At 46.4% G+C, this 15,543-nt stretch overlaps 1 protein-coding gene across 3 annotated transcripts in view; it reads right to left on the reverse strand.

Moving 5' to 3' along the window:
• Nucleotides 1-5,218: 5,218 nt before the first annotated feature.
• AMOTL1 (angiomotin like 1) overlaps nucleotides 5,219-15,543 on the reverse strand; it is a 74,529-nt gene continuing 64,204 nt past the window's right edge. For 2 of the 3 annotated variants that reach the window (XM_057374017.1, XM_057374018.1), the window contains 3 exons: nucleotides 12,487-12,677; nucleotides 11,032-11,157; nucleotides 9,528-9,794 (listed from right to left, as the gene is read on the reverse strand). In XM_057374017.1, coding sequence (XP_057230000.1) covers nucleotides 9,551-9,794; nucleotides 11,032-11,157; nucleotides 12,487-12,677 — 561 coding nt within the window. In that variant the 3' untranslated portion in view covers nucleotides 9,528-9,550. Of the gene's footprint in view, nucleotides 8,171-8,582; nucleotides 8,853-9,527; nucleotides 9,795-11,031; nucleotides 11,158-12,486; nucleotides 12,678-15,543 lie in introns of those variants that run through there. The other variant, XM_057374019.1, reaches the window with a different exon arrangement.

Here is a 15,543-nt window from a genome sequence, read left to right on the forward strand (position 1 = left end):
GCTGCTCCTGTAGAGGGCCTCGAAATGGTGTTCCTCTCTCCAGCGAGCTGAGGGACAGTTCCTGCCTTCAGAAAAGTCTCTTCTACTTAGAACTTCAAGCACATTTTTCACATGGGAAAAATTTTGCCGCTGGTGAAAGATCCAAGGAGAAAGCCAGCGTGTGGCGAAGGCTGTCAAGTGCTGGGAAATGTTTGCTCTAAAGGGGTGTGTGGAATTCCTCTCTAAACTGAAATGAACCTGCTCTGTGRTGGCTGTTTTGGGCCTGAACAGTTCCATTGGACGATGATGAKGCAAGGAGGACTTTCGTGCCCAGGRACTATGTCATAAAATAGTTTTCAAATGCAGACCCAGCTCCCACAAGCACAGAATCCTACTTCTTCCCTGCAAGCTCAAAGCCCTGTGCTTAGATTGAATTTTTTACCTAGAAAGGCCACATTTAAACTGGCCAGGCCACAGCCAGGYATCACTAGGAGATAATAGAAATTTTTCCCTTAGCATGAATGTGTAGCTCACTCTAGAATCAAATTCTTCATACTCCAGCTTCTTTCTGCTACTGGAGGTGACCAGATTTCTTCTTCTTCTTCTACTCCTTCTTTTTCTCTTCCTAATTTTCTTGTTCCCTGTAATGAACCAATTTTTTTTATTATGCTTATGCTTACTCCTATTCCTATGCTTGTTTTTCTTATTTTCTTGTTCTGATTCCTATTCTGTTTTTTTATATCCTTACCATAGAGTCACAGGATGGTTCGGATTCCAATGGAGTTTTGAAGGTTATCTAGTCCAGCCCCCTTACAATGATGGGGCACATCTTCAGCTGTATCAGGTTCCTCCTAGTCTGTCTTATTCCCCTTGCTCTTCCTCTTCATGTGCTGCTGCTGTTGCTATAATTACTGTTACTATAATACCATTGGTGTTGGCATCATCATTGCATGCGGGACTCACCCTTCAGACCGAGCCCCCATCCAGAACCTCCCAGTTTAAGCGCTGGGGATGAGCAGGAAGGATGAGCCAGCAGAGGGAGTGGCCCCCGCGCTGTTTGGGCACAGACACCTCGCTGCCAGCTGGCTTTGCCCGGGAGCTGGCACATGGCTGCTGCAGAGCGGCACAGGGAACCTGTTGGTGGCGGATGGGGACAGAGAGGAGGGAGGCTGGTGGTGCCGTCCTGTTCGGGGTCGGGTGAGGCTTCAGAGCCCTGCAGGCTTCAGAGCCAGCACACACAGCCATCTGGGAAACATGATACTGCACKCATGGCATCTGAAAAGAAAGGCTCACCCGTCTAAAAAAAGCCTTGTGGTGGGGAAAAGGCATTTTTTTTTAACACCTTAAGTGAAAGGGCTCTGACTTGTGCACCAGATTTAGGCTTGGGGAATTTATACAATGGTTTCATTTTAAAAGCAGAGGTGAACAGAGCTGGCACACAGATAATAATCAAGCGTTCTTATTTACAGCTTGAGACTATGATTTGGGGYTACCACACGTGGCCCTACTATGCAAGGCACTGTACAAGCACYTAGATGAGGGTAGCCCCTTCCTCTCAAGCTGTTCAACCTTAACACTGAACAGTAAAACTGGTGGATCATGAGAAAATGATTGGCTGGGTTTTCCCTGCCTATTTCTGGCAGGGKTAGCTGGAAGATGTTGGAGGCAGCMGGGTGAGAGGGTGCAGCAGAGAAGCAGGGTAGGATGGGCACTGAGAGCAGGAAAGCCTGAGCTGCAAGAGGAATGCTACAAGAAAGCCAGAGCGGGAGTTTTTACAAGGGCATGTAGTGATGGGACAAGGGCTAATGGCTTTAAAGAGGAAGAGGGAAGGTTTAGAATGGACTTAAGGAGGAAATTCTGTACYGTGAGGGTGGTGAGGCACTGGCACAGGCTGCCCAGAAAARTTGTGGATGCCCCATTCCTTTAAATCTTCCAGGCCAGTTTGGATGAAACTTTGAGCAACTTGGTCTCACAGGTGTCACTGCCCAGGGCAGGGGTGCTGGAACTACATGATCTTTAAGGTCCCTTCCATKAATTCASRTGGAATTTACAGCAAGCAATTTTTCTGAACACCAARTTGCATTGTGGTTTTAATAGCAAGCCTTCCAGAAAGGGTCATCTTAAAAATGCTCCAAGTAATGGGACAAGAAAGATAATGCCTATCTCCTCACACCTTACAACACCTTTCTCCCACCTGGAGCTTCCACCCAGAAGGGCTTTTCCTATCTGGGCTGATCAAGACCCAACCTAGGGACTGGCAGAGGGATGTCAGCTGCCATCACAGTGTGCTGTTCTCATTCTGAACCCCTTCGAGTGCCTGGAGCGTCACTGGCTGTCCACCCTGCTTCTGCAGGGGAATGAGGGTGCACCCAGGGCATGCAGGCACCAGGAGAGTCATGAATGAGGAGACAAGGAATCCACCAAGAAGCTGGAGAAACCACCACAAGGGTCAGGTGTGGGTATGACCTCCCAAGAAGTGATGGTACTGCCATCCTCCAACTTCCAGCTTGCTAACAACTCCACTGCTGCCTCATCMCATGGTGCCTGGGAAAGAAGTTCCATTTCAGCACTCTGCTGCAGGTCCTCAGCCTCTCACAAGATGGGGGGCCAACATGAACCTGAGTCTCATCTATTAATTGCTGCTCTGCTTTGTGTCAAACTGGAGGGCACTGGCACAGCACTGAGTTCTGGACTGCAGCAGGGCCACACAGGCTTACTCTGGAAAATATGCACACTGATATTTTGTTCATCTAAAGCTGAAGTGGTCGGTATGGAAGAAAATAGCTTGTGGTCTTCATACCTCGAGTCAATGAATTCCTGGGCCTTTTATAGCTCAGGAATGCTGGGCACTCGCGTTTGGTTTTACGAGGCTTCGAAGCCGCAGCTTCATGTCTGGATGAACATTAATCACAGCGGCACCATGACAGCTGCTCGTGTTTGTCCCATCTCTCAGGTGCGACTGTGCTGTGGACATTGTGCCCCGTTTTCCCCACTTGCTTTGTTGTGCAGAGAGGAGCATAGTGCCTTCAGGCTTGTGGGAGCACTGCATCCAGCATTCAGTACTGGTATTCAGGGGGTGGGTCCATGACCAGGACATTGGTGCAGTGCCAGCAGCAGCCCCRCGCTGGCCTCAGGCACCTCAGCGCACTCTGCTTTCCCCAGGCTGCTGTTTGAACAACACCCTTGCCCYATGGGGGAGAGGGGGCGTGTTTCTCAAATTTCGATGTCATCTATAGCAAGAGCTACAGCCCTGCAAGAGGAGGGGCTGGGGACTCACATGCAGGTGACCTCTCAAGCCCCATCATTGCAGGCTGATGGCCGGAGGGGCAGCTCAGCCCAGACACCACCAGGTGCCCCTGACCCACTGTGGCTCTCCCACCCCCGTGCCCCACACTTTCTAGGTGAGCAGCTCATCCACCACAGGGCTCCAGCCAAGCTGGCTTAGAGCATTTGAGGAACACAGCAAGGCACTCAGACCAGCCTGGTTTGTTGGATTGCATCCAGATCCCAGACTGGGGATCCTGATGACAAGCAGACAGCTGGCAGAATCCTTGCCAGGAAATGATGTCTGAACTTCCCATGTTTCACTGTAGWGTACCTTAAATCCAGACCCAGGAGGTATTTAAAGATGCTGGGAATCACAGCTTTTCCCCAAGAACGCACCTCACTGATGTTTGTACATTTGCCCCTCTCACACTCTGGGAGGARAAAGCCCTGAACATGGTAACAAACCAGCACAGAAGAGATGCCACAGCTGCACAGTGCACTGAATCCAAGTGAATCCTGAAAAAGTCTTTTTGGGTGGGGCTTGAAATTTGAATGCTTCTAAATGGCAATCTTCCCAATTTTTAGYTCTTCTGAGCTCTTTCCTGACATGTTGCAAGTCCGTTGCCTAATTTGAAATCATGGATTTTAATGTTTAATCAAAYAGACTCTGGAAGTTTGCTTCTTTGCACGTTTATTCCTGAGGTTAATACACAAAATGTATTTAACCTGCCGACAGTGTTACAGTGACATTCTTTTTTTGGCTGGAGCATCTGTGGTGAAGACACAGCCCAAAAATGGAATAATCCCCTTCCTTGTTATACCTGAATGCAGCTGGCCCTGAGGCTTTTCCTATCCTAATATTGGTTTGGTCTCCTTTAGTTTCTTTTCTCCCATGGCCTTGAAAAAMTAACCTAAGTGCCAAATTTTACTGTCAAATCTTGGCTTGAAGGAAGTTGAAAAGCTACAATCTTAACCTATCACCAAATTTTTGGTTTTGGCACAACAAAAACTTCCAGCTGACATGTCTTGAAAATGGAATGATCAGATGGATCAGGCTGATCTGTGCTTGCACAGGGAATACACGGTGCTAGGATTTTGGTCAAGCCAACTGCTCCTCTAGCTTTTGCAACCCCCCTGGATCTTTGCTGACACATCCTGCTCAGAGCAGGGGAGAGAAGGCTGGGACAGGGAGAGAACTCATAGGAGAGAGAGGCCCTTAATGGCATTCATGCCTTTCATGCCTGCAGCTCCCTGGGACCTGATTTAGGAATTTTTTTAACAGACACTTTCAAGAGCATGTGAGTGCCTGCTGAGCAAATCTCCCTTACTCAAAACCAGACATTGGATAACTTTTGCTCCCTTCCCCCCATTTATTTTACTTACATAAACAAACATAGGAACAGTATTKCCACCAGGCCAGAGCATTCCCCTTGCCTGCACTACAGCATAAAATGGGATCTGATCTTCGTTCCTTGCTGAGGGCAGTATGTAATTCAAGAACATCTAGGTATGAAAGGTACTTAGGTACCTCACTCGCACTGATCCAACATCTGTCAAATTAAGAAGCCCCAGACTCTCAAGAACAAGACACAAAAAAATCAGTGGGAGTGCTATGCTGAGCAGGAACATAGGGCTAAAATATTCAGATCTTCACCCAACGATCTCATTAAGTTTCAACTGTCACTTGCTTCCAGTGAAGATGATCTCACTGAAATCATGCTCTTCTTGTTTGGKCAAGCTCACAGTTTGATCTTCTGTCTTGGAGACCCACTGATTTCATGCCCACATATACCTACTGGTGTCACCTGCTGTGGGGCCTTTCATTACCARTTGTGAAAAACAGAGAAGATGCAACCTTAAAAGGTCCCAAGGTATCCCCACTTAGTCTTAACACACTGTGTGCGAAGCATAAAGACTTATTTTAAAAGTCCTTTCTTCCAGAGGACTGAATGCATTCACACTGGAAAAGTGAGAAAATAAACATGTTTATACATTTATTATATACAATAGTAAGGCACAAGTTTAAACAGCAAAGAATAAGAAATCTTTGGCTGACTAACAACATCAACATTTGCTGGGGGTGACATGTAACGTCCTTCATTTCCYCCCCTATGTACAAATAACCCTCCAGCTGTACAACACTGTACACAAACTTCTCTATACAACCAACAACAATAAAAAATGACAGTATTTTACAACTAGTTACCACCAACGTCACCTGGAATGGCTACAGCACAGTTTCCCAAAAACACAGAAAGAGCTGGGAARGCCAACACAAACGGAGCTGCACCGCTCTGCTGCACGGAGCTGACATGTGGCAGTAGTACTCCATGCAAGTCCTGCTAGWGCTGGGGCTGGGGGGAGACACACTGGTCCTCCAGACCTTCCCTCCAGGAAAACGAACATCTCTTGAGTTCAACACAGTTGGTGAGAATGAACCTTTTGGTTTATTTGAGCTGCTGCCTACAAGAGTTGCCTACAGAGTGTCTTCAACAGTTTCCTGTATGTGACCATTAATCTGGGGCAGCATCAAGTGCAAACCCAGCTTTGGATAGCAGAAACTGGAGAGACTGTGGTCCCCACAAGGAGGAGAGCTGTACTATAGCTGACTTGGATTAGTTGTGCTGAACCACTACCAAACATAACTGAGAGCAGATCCATGCTGATCCAGCACTGTTTCTGCTGGACGCCTCACTGTCTGCCTGAACACAACTTACTGAACAGTTTCAGCAAAAGAAATACTACAGCTGGTAACAAAATGCTTAGGGASATTCAAGCACCTGGGTATCCTTATTTCTTGGATAAAAAGTGATGCAATTAACATTTTACTTGTATTCCCTTGATTTGTCGTTCTCCGGCCCCATTCCTACCAGGGAGGAATGGCCACAGAGGTGGGTCAGCGGTGACGTCACGTGCGGTCCTGGCTTTTTATGCGAACAATTACAACATTTAAATTAACTTCAGAGAAAAAAATAAAATTATCTTACAAGGCATATATTAAGCTGCATAACATCTTCCAAGGGTTTTACACCTTTGGTTTCACAATGCAAAGCCGCTAATACTTGAAACACAATTTGCTTCCTGCACAACCTACCTACCACTACTTTAACAAGTGCAAAACTCAGAAAGAGGGTGACAACAACGTACGTCTAGTTCTAGGTACACGCAAAAATCAAGTGCATAGCTTTAACATAGCAATTTTGTTTCTTTAAAAATAAAGGTATCAGCCAGGCAGTACTGAGCACGAGGCTCTGGCCTGTGAAGGCTTTGAGTTCACAAGGACTGCAGTTTTCGGTGAAAGCAGAGTTTAAAGTGCCCGGTGTTCTCAGCAGTCAAGGGTTTTGATTTGTTACCTACAGGAAGAGGTGACCTTGAGCCAGCCCTGAGTGCATGGTTACTTCTAGCACCCATCACTTTTCCACTCTAGGCAGCTTCACTTTAGATCCCATTGCTCTTTTTCCCAAAGCCAAGCTCTTCTTAAACTCATTATGGTGTACACAAGGCTCAGGAACTTCAAAGTCAATACAGAAATGCCTCACAGAGGAAAATTTCCCTATCGGCATGTGCAGCGCAGGAAGCCACGAGTAACACAGCRGTTCAGTTGGCTCCTCTTACTGAATTCAGGGACAAAGCTGAAAATGAGAAATGTTCCACCCTGGGTAAAATAAGGTGAAAAGAAACTGCGGCTCAGCACAGAAAACACATGATGCTCATGTACTGCTTTGCAGTTAAACCCTTCCCAGCCTGCTCCTATACCYCTTGATGCCCAGTCCTACATCTGCTTGAACAGCAGGTTTGTATGCTCAAGGAGGGTAGGATTTGGCTGTAAGAATTGAAAGTAAGGAAAGATCTTCTTACCATAAACACACTGATTCTTCCAATACTACAAACCGGTGCACAGAAAGAGGTATTTTCTGATCTCACATGCAAACCCAGCTTAACGCCTCTAAAAACACACCCATGATCCCCTGAAGGAGCTCTACAGTGCACAGCCCTTTAGAGAGTTGCTGGGATCCTCCCAAACTCTCCCTCCTGAAACCTTCCTATGGTTAAAACAGGCTTTGCTTCAGCAGGGTCCCCCCTCCCCCTTCTACATTCAYCCACCCGGAGAATTCCAGCCAACAACTGCTCCTACCAAAAAAAGAAGTCTCAGCAAGCTCTGAGGTTGCAAGACATGAATATTTGTACTGTAAATCCAGTTCCAAGAGCAACACTTGTTCAGCCAGGAAAGAGGCACCTGACCTGCCTGCCCAGGAAAACCACACCAGTGCCACTTCAAACAAACACTTACAAGAACCTGCTGTGTACACCTACAGACCAATTACTCACAAAAATTAAGAAGTGAAATTTTTGAGACTGAAACTTCTGAGAAATGCATTGATACTGAGGAAGATGCAAGTTTTTCCTGGATTACTCAGAAACTCTCTCTGGCCTCCAAAGAGRCATGATTTTGCTCTCTGTCCTGGTTGCAGAGGCAGGAAAACAGAGCAGCAGCATGCAACCAGTCTTGAGACTTCACTGCTTTCTCTTYATGCCAGAAAACAAGTTTCCTTTTTCCTCAATGATCCCCTTCTCCCACCACTTTCCATTTTCAACGACCCTTTCCGTTCAGAAAATCCCAGACGTTCATTTCATCACCCCTCTTCAGTGCTCTTGACTTCTCTCCTGGTCAAAAGTCTCAATATATCAGACTCTAGCTTCATTTTGGGCACAAACTGTCTTTTTTCAGACTCTCGGGGCTAGTTTTCAAGGTTGGCACATTGAGGACCATCTTAGGCCTGGCTGTACAAACAYGAAACCCCAGAGATGCTGTCCTCTGCTCAGATGAGGACTTCCATCATGTCTGCATCTGGAAACTCTGGCTTGTGGAGCAGGCTGCTCACTCTGCCTTTGCTGTCAGGCAGCTTCCCGTGGCTGGAGTTCTCTGCAATGGAAACAAGGCAAAGCTGGTCTTCAACCCAAATTCAACAGCAAGTTGTTCAAAGAAAATATCAACCCATTCCTTGAAGGTGGGGCATGAATTACCTGTACATCCTACATACTGAAAACCAGATTTGTTCAGGACACTAAGAACCTTTCAAAAATAATTAAAATTGCACTTTTTCATCCCCCCTAAAAGAAAGATCTCCACTTTCTCTTTACTATTCCCCTCAGCTGCTTTTGAAAATTATGGAGAAAATGGAGCTTTAATTAGCCATGGTTTCAGGTGAAAAAAAAACTGAAGAGTCTGAGTATGTGAGCAGSTGTGGAGTGTTTTCAAGGTGTGAAACTCTACAATTTTATATCTAGCAGCATGAAAAATTGCAAACCGCCCGCCACAATCTGGCAGAGCTCACCCAGTTTCTCGCTGGCCACTCGTGTCCCCAGGGGCCGTGGGGCTGGGCTGTGTGATGGGGTGGTACCCAGGCGTCCCCGGCCGGGGAAGGAGGCTGTGGCAGGCCAGAAGAGCTCGGCAGTTTTGTCCGTCTGGGTGCTGCTGTCTTTGCTGCCCGTCTTYGCATGGGAAGCTGCTGGCACTGGGACAGGCATGCAAGACAAGGAGGGCAGAGGAGGAGGCARTGAGGGGCCTGATGGATGATCGTGGTGTTCCTTTCCCAAGAGYAGCCCTGAAAACACACAGAGGTCAGTCACACCTTGGCTCAAATGTAAGTGCTGTCCCCTGTCCCAYCCCAGAGCTACAACACACTGGTCTGGGTATGGCCCCAGTCATTTAGTTCAGCTTAGCTTTTCCCCTTGATGCTGTTTTTTCTGGCATCCACATGGTACTCTCCTACAAAACAGCTTTTTGAAAGAAGCTTCCTCYCCTGCCTGCCCTTCTGCACACCCATCCCAGTGGTGCTTATTCCTGACACAGCCTTGCCAACACCTCCACACCCCCATCCTACRTGGCCCCAATCTACAGGCAGTCCTAAAATGATTTTCCCATTTATCTGCCACATCACATCATGCTGTCCCACCCAGAGGGATGCTCACCCTCTTGATTAACTTTATTCAGGCTTTTTTTCCTAGCCCAAATTTGTTATTTACTCCCATAAAGTTGCAAACATTATGTGCTTCTATTTGGGAGGACTCCCCTCAACTATGGCTTTCTATAATCAGTGCAGAATGACTTAACATGATTAAAATGTAATTAAGATACAATGCAAGGTTCAAGAATCCTAATTTTTGACTTAAGCACAAGGACACACATTCTGCCCATGGAAAGTGCTCTAGAAACCAGCTGTCAGAGCAATGTGTGCCAAGGCGCTTTTGCTAAGCTCAAACAGAAGGATTAGAATGAAGTAATGGATGACCCAAATCTTAATCAAAAGCTGAACTCACCTATGCTTCCCTTCCAGAGCTTTTCTTCCTTCCTCTCCTCAGCCATCTGGTTGCTGGTGAGTGAGGTCTGGCGCGAATGCACGCCCGTAGCAGCGGCGATGGAGGGCACAGACCGAGCCGGTCGCAGGCTGGCACTGTCACCTTTCCCAGGGTCCTTACGWGAGCGCTGCTGGAGGACCTTGATCATGGCATCCTTCTCAATTATTTTGGCATGGAGATTCTTTATTCTGCCAAAATATGGATGCTTTGCTTACAGGAATGGAAAAAAACATTCATACAGGCAGGTCTCCACACCCAGGGGCAGCAGGGAGGTCCTGAGGCAGATGCCCTGCTGCTTTGTCCTCTCTGATTTTAAGACACATGGACAAGACAGCTCCCAGCAGTTCCTCCAAGGATAACCTTGCACTTCAAAACAGACAGAATTTCTTGCTATTAAGGCAAAACTATTCTGCAAGGTTAACTGAACCCATCTGTGCTATGGTTTTACTAACCYAGCAGGAGCAGTGGGCAGTATTCTGATCAGGCTGCACATTGCTRCCTTCACAATACATATAGGCATTTTTCACCCCTGTAACACACGGGGGACAAATCTGGAAACTATGCTTTAGCAGACTGAKTTAACCCCAGGATTCAGATCTGTTGTCAGCTGGCGTAAAGAGCTGCTGAAGCGAGTGGAAAAGTTCCCTTTAGTTACTCTAAGGGGTGGTCTGGGCTCTTCCTTCTCCCTCACTGCTGCAGAAACAATCAGGACATGGTGTTCAGAGCCAAGCAAAGCTCACTACTTCTCTCATACAGACCTGAARACTCTCAAATCACTAAAAAAATGGRAATATCTGAACTCTTCTCTGGGAATGATTAACACCAAATCATAYTGAACAACTACAAAACTGTATTTTTCAAAAATTTGTTCACTGACAGTTAAATGACTAGCTGATTGTGCTGTACAATGCAGGTGCATTTTGTGAAGTAGTGAAAGTGCTAGTTTTCATCATCACATGTTAAATTTGCAATGTAAACACAACATGCTAATCTATCTTTATGCAGCCAGTGGCAAAACTCCACTGCTTCTCTGGAGGCAAGATTAGCTTGCATCTGTGAGTGAAAAACAAAACCCAAAACCAGTAAAAACGATCGCTGGCATCTTTCACAAGCAACAAATGCACCTTTTTTATAAAAGTGTCTGCAAATTTGTGTCTTGGCATGCTAGTCTATTTTTAATAGTGGAACAGGCTCTGTTTTGTAGAAATGCTGAGTTTTCCACAGAACTCTTAACAGGAAGGTACGGAGAAACTTATCTAATGATAATGATTCTTTAATCAATTTTACTGCTGAAGAGCAAAACTAAGTGAAAGTGAAGCCAAGCCTATCCCTTCCAGGCATGTAGGAAAGAACAGAAGGGCATCCTGGTTTATCTGAACCCAGCCCCAACACCACAACAAGCAGGAATGGCACAGTGTTCCTTACGTGTACTCCATGTCCTGGCAGCGCCGGTTGGCTTGCACGATCTCCTCCTCCTCCTGCCAGCCCCGCACTTCCAGCGCTGTCTCGCTGTAGCTGCCATTGCGGGAGTGGCTTGGGGCCGAGGCATCCCTGCCAAAGAGGTTCACCATGGTGACTCAGGCTCCTGAGACTGGGAGGGTGGCTTTTGCAAGAGATTGGCACTTGCAAAAAAAACCCCAAACCATGTTCAAAGAGCAAGCTAGCGATGGTTGTCTGTCAAGCAGATGGCTACCTGGCATCGGGGCATCCTGCTGCAGGCTAGTCTTGGCTTGGGCTGGGCCATTAATGGCATTAATTTAATTGGGCTACAGGAACAGAGAGCATGCTGGAAACATGGGTGAYTCACACAGGGATAACCGCCAACTAGGATAGGGTCAGACATCGGAGGACTCACTCACCAGATCCCAAGTTAACAAGACTACATCATGAACCAGTAACAAACACTACTACACTTTGGAAGCTGAAAAACAGCACAGGAATTGCTGCCTAGACTGGAGTGCAAAAGAAAAGGTCCATCCTGAGCCATGCACCTAAATGAATTTCAAAGGGAAAACACCTTTTAGGATGTTTTCTGGGGATTTGGTTCCTAAGAAACTRGACGGAGAAGTTAATTATCCCATCCTCCTGATAGCTGGAAAGTSTCACTGCCTTTTGTGCTTTTGGCCACCACACTTTGACACAGACAAACTGCAGACAGATGGTCCAGACATATGCAATGTGAATGGGAAAGGGTGAACACTAGGACATGTCAGGAATGGCTGAAGGGAGGAAGTTAGTTMAGACCAGGGAAGATACAACAGGGAGTATCTGTCTTCCAGTATTTACAAGGCCATTTGAACATCAACAGTGTTCTGTTGTTCATCATGTATGAAACCGTTTTCTGAAAACAACTGTTTTCTGCTTGGGAAGGACAAGAATCAAATGGAGGTAATTTGCAGTAGAGACGTTTAGCTTAGCTATCAGAAAAAACATTTTAGTTTGAAGATTAATAAAGAGGTGAAAAAGGGGATTTAGACTACAAAATTGCCCTCATTACAGGCTTTTAAAACTAGGTTWAACAACCCTGTTGCAGGCCATGGAATGGGTGCAGCTGTATACCAACAATCCCTGCTCACTCCACCAGTGTGCTGGGAGGAGCTGCTTTACCTGTCCCGTGTAATTTGGCACCTTGAGACAGCCAGAGACCATTGCTTGAGTCTGATGCCTAGATTGAATAAACTTTGGAYGTGGTCAAAAGGGTAAGTCCTGTCTTAACTGACTACAGTATCTCCCTGGCATGACACCCTGGAAAGGTGCATTAACATGGGCAGTGTGACTCAGCAGGGAAAGGCAAGCAACATTCAGCCTCAAGAAAATACCCATTTTGTGTTACTTCCCCATGCTTTCCATGGTGAACAGAGCTATCTGCTTGCATCTTACCTCTCTGTTACAGCTGTGGCTGCAGCATTCATGGCAAAGTGCCGGATCGTACTCTCCTCCARATACTTCTGCTCCCACTTGGTCATRTCAGCTTCCAAGGCCAGGATCCTCTCCTCCTTCTCCCGCACCAGCTCCATSAGGGCTGGGGCATTGTGCTCCGGAACGCTGCTTGCCTGRTAGCTGCCCTGCCTCTGYCAGTGGAAACAGYGACAGATATTTATGCCCTGCCAAGTATGGGAGCTGCTGAACCTTTTTTCCTCACTTCCCTGGAGCATACAAGGACATCCCCATGTCTTTTGATAAGGGCAGGTAGAAACCACAGGCTAAAGCCCTTAGGTTGTAGGAGAACAGGCGAGTTGAATGTGTGTGCAACCTCAGCACATGCTTCCCCAGACGGTGCTGACAGAAGCAGGGATTTGGCTGCTACTCTGGATGTGCAGACACTTCCTGGGATACTCCAAGCCAGGGGAAAAAGTAGGAAAAAAGTTGTAGGAAAAAGAAGCAATGAAGCTTTAAAAGMTATTCTTCTTGCTGGGACTTTATGCCCATGGCTAGGCAGTGCTCAGTATGGACAGGCACTTATTACCAGAGGGTTTATATATTAAAGCTGAAAAAAAGCACCTTGTGACCTAGCTGTATGTGACCTGTTTAAAGCAGCAGATGGGAAAATATCCCAGACACACATTTAAGCTTGTCCTCCCTAGCACGTTAGTTCTCATGTGCCCTCAGGAGATGTTTTCTGTGGTGCAGCAGATAAACTAGAGGGGCAGGAGATGCCCAGGCACTGGGGTGGCTCCCATGGGATGCTGACAAGCAGTAACGGGCGTGTAACTCTTTCCATCTATGCTGCAAGTAAAGTGCTTATCCAGGCAGGACTTATTCCACCCAGTTATAGCACTCAAGTCACCTAAGCAGCACAGGGAGCTGCCCTGAGCTCCTTTCACTGCTGACAGAGAGTGGAAGTGGATAGGATTCAGTCCTTGGCTCAGCAGAGGGATGAGCGCACACCGAGGRAAGAGGCATGAACCTCTGGGAGAACTCAGTAGAAATAAATTAATTTTTAAATAAAAAATGCAAGAGACTTGTTACATTCCATGGTGAACAGTACTGTGCTAAAGAAGAAACCATGTCTCAGGAGCACTGGCTTTTCATTCATGCTACAGCTTGAAGTTACACTGGCAAAGTGGTACCACTGAAACAAACTACAGATACCAGGGGAGGGCTGCAGCCTTTGCCTCTGGTGCAGTAACAACATGATTGGAAGCTGCTTTCTGGAAATGGAATACGGAGCAGCCCTCGGGAACAACCGCTGTGACTCTGCTCCTGAAAAAATATTGTCAAATCTCTGGCAGGAATGTACTAGTTTGGAACTGTGGTCCTGGTCTACAAATGGCATCTTGGGACATCACAAGTGCTTGTCATCTTGTGAGACAAAACATCTGCCAGCCCTGCACACCGAGCCTGCGATGCTGACTGAAGGGGTTTGTTTACTGGTCCCAGTTTGTGCGTCAGTGATAAGGAAGATTTGCCATTGGGACTCAGCTAYCAGCGAGCCAGGGACAGAAGAGGTTTTGGCTCACTGTCTCCTTGTGTGCTGGGTCCCTTCTGATGACTTTGGTAAAAACGAGAAAAGAAAATCTCCTTTTTGTCTCTGCAATCAGAAAATGTTTCAATAGCTATAACTTCGATAATCCAGAGAAGACAGCTCTGAAGTGAAAAACTGGGTTATTTTGATGCCACATGATTCTCTGCAGTGTTCTGGCTCATTAACAGAAAGTACAGATAACAATAGTAAAAATGTCTCGAAGTTTCCTCCCAAAGCTGATAGGTGAGGCAAGACRTTAAGAGCATCTTTCCTCTAAAAACTTACTAGATGGAATGGGTGCAGTCACTTGGAAACTATGTCAACCCAAAATCCAACTGCTAGTTACAGTGCAAAAAACCCCTTAAAATTAAACAATCTGTAAGTTRGAGAGGAACTTTCTGCCAAAATGAACAGAACTCCCAAGACAAGCAACAGTCCGTGCCTGTTACTTAATACACCAATTTGACTCTGTAACCCAGCCCTTCTTAGTTCTAGTTTTATCTTCACTTGAATTTTAATTGTATTTTTTTCAAATGGCATTAGCATGTCATCCCCCATTGTAATTCGTTTGTTAAATTGGAAGAGAGCTGGCTAAGGGGAAACTGAGAAGATTTCAACAAGCTCATGGTGGACTGGGGAAGAAAGACTTAACACTTCTATGGCAACAAGAGCTGAGAAGGGTCTGCAGGGAGCAGCAGCAGAGTGGTACCTTGGGAAGGGTTCTGGGGAGGGACCTGATCTGCCTTGAGGCTGCCAGAAGAAGGGGATGCTCTCAGGTCTGGYGGCCTCATGACTCTCCAAACCACTGACACTGACCCTGACCGTAGAGMTATTTCCCAGTGGCATCCTGCCAGCAGGATCAGCCCCGCTGCTTTCTGGCAGCAGAAGCTCTGTGTAACAGCTGCTTTGGTGTCCACTAATGGYTTATAAATAAGGAAAGGTTATAGTAGCAGATGCGTGTGATGACACATACAAGTGAGCCCTCCAAGAGTTCCAAGAGCATCATGCTTTGCTTATGTTGCTGGTTTTTCCCCAAGCAGTAGTTTGATACACTCAGTGTATCTGCTCACTCTCCTCCAGAGCCAATATCCATGTATTTGGCACTTGGTGCAGCCTGCAGCCTGGAAATTCTTCCTGCAACTTCCCCGTGGTTTTTTTTTTTGGTTTTTTTTGTTTGTTTGTTTTTGTTTTCCCCCTACTTTTCAGAGACAACTGGACTTTGGGACTTAGGCATGAAGGTCTTATAACAAAGGAGTAACTGTGTATAAAATACAAGCATCACAGTACCGCTSTAGGGTTGCCAAAAACCAAAGGGACACATGCAGAAATGCAAATTTATACTGCTAGCCCATTCTGGACTGGACTGATATATAAATTATTTATTGTCTGAAGATGACATCAGTTGGCTTCAGATCTGGCATGGGTTGAGTTTCTGCATACATCAAGCTTTGCACAGAATAAATAGGGCCCCA

The sequence above is a fragment of the Malurus melanocephalus genome, unplaced genomic scaffold (assembly GCF_030028575.1).
Source record: "Malurus melanocephalus ecotype Western Australia unplaced genomic scaffold, MMel_1.1 scaffold_213, whole genome shotgun sequence".
Classification (NCBI taxonomy): domain Eukaryota; kingdom Metazoa; phylum Chordata; class Aves; order Passeriformes; family Maluridae; genus Malurus; species Malurus melanocephalus.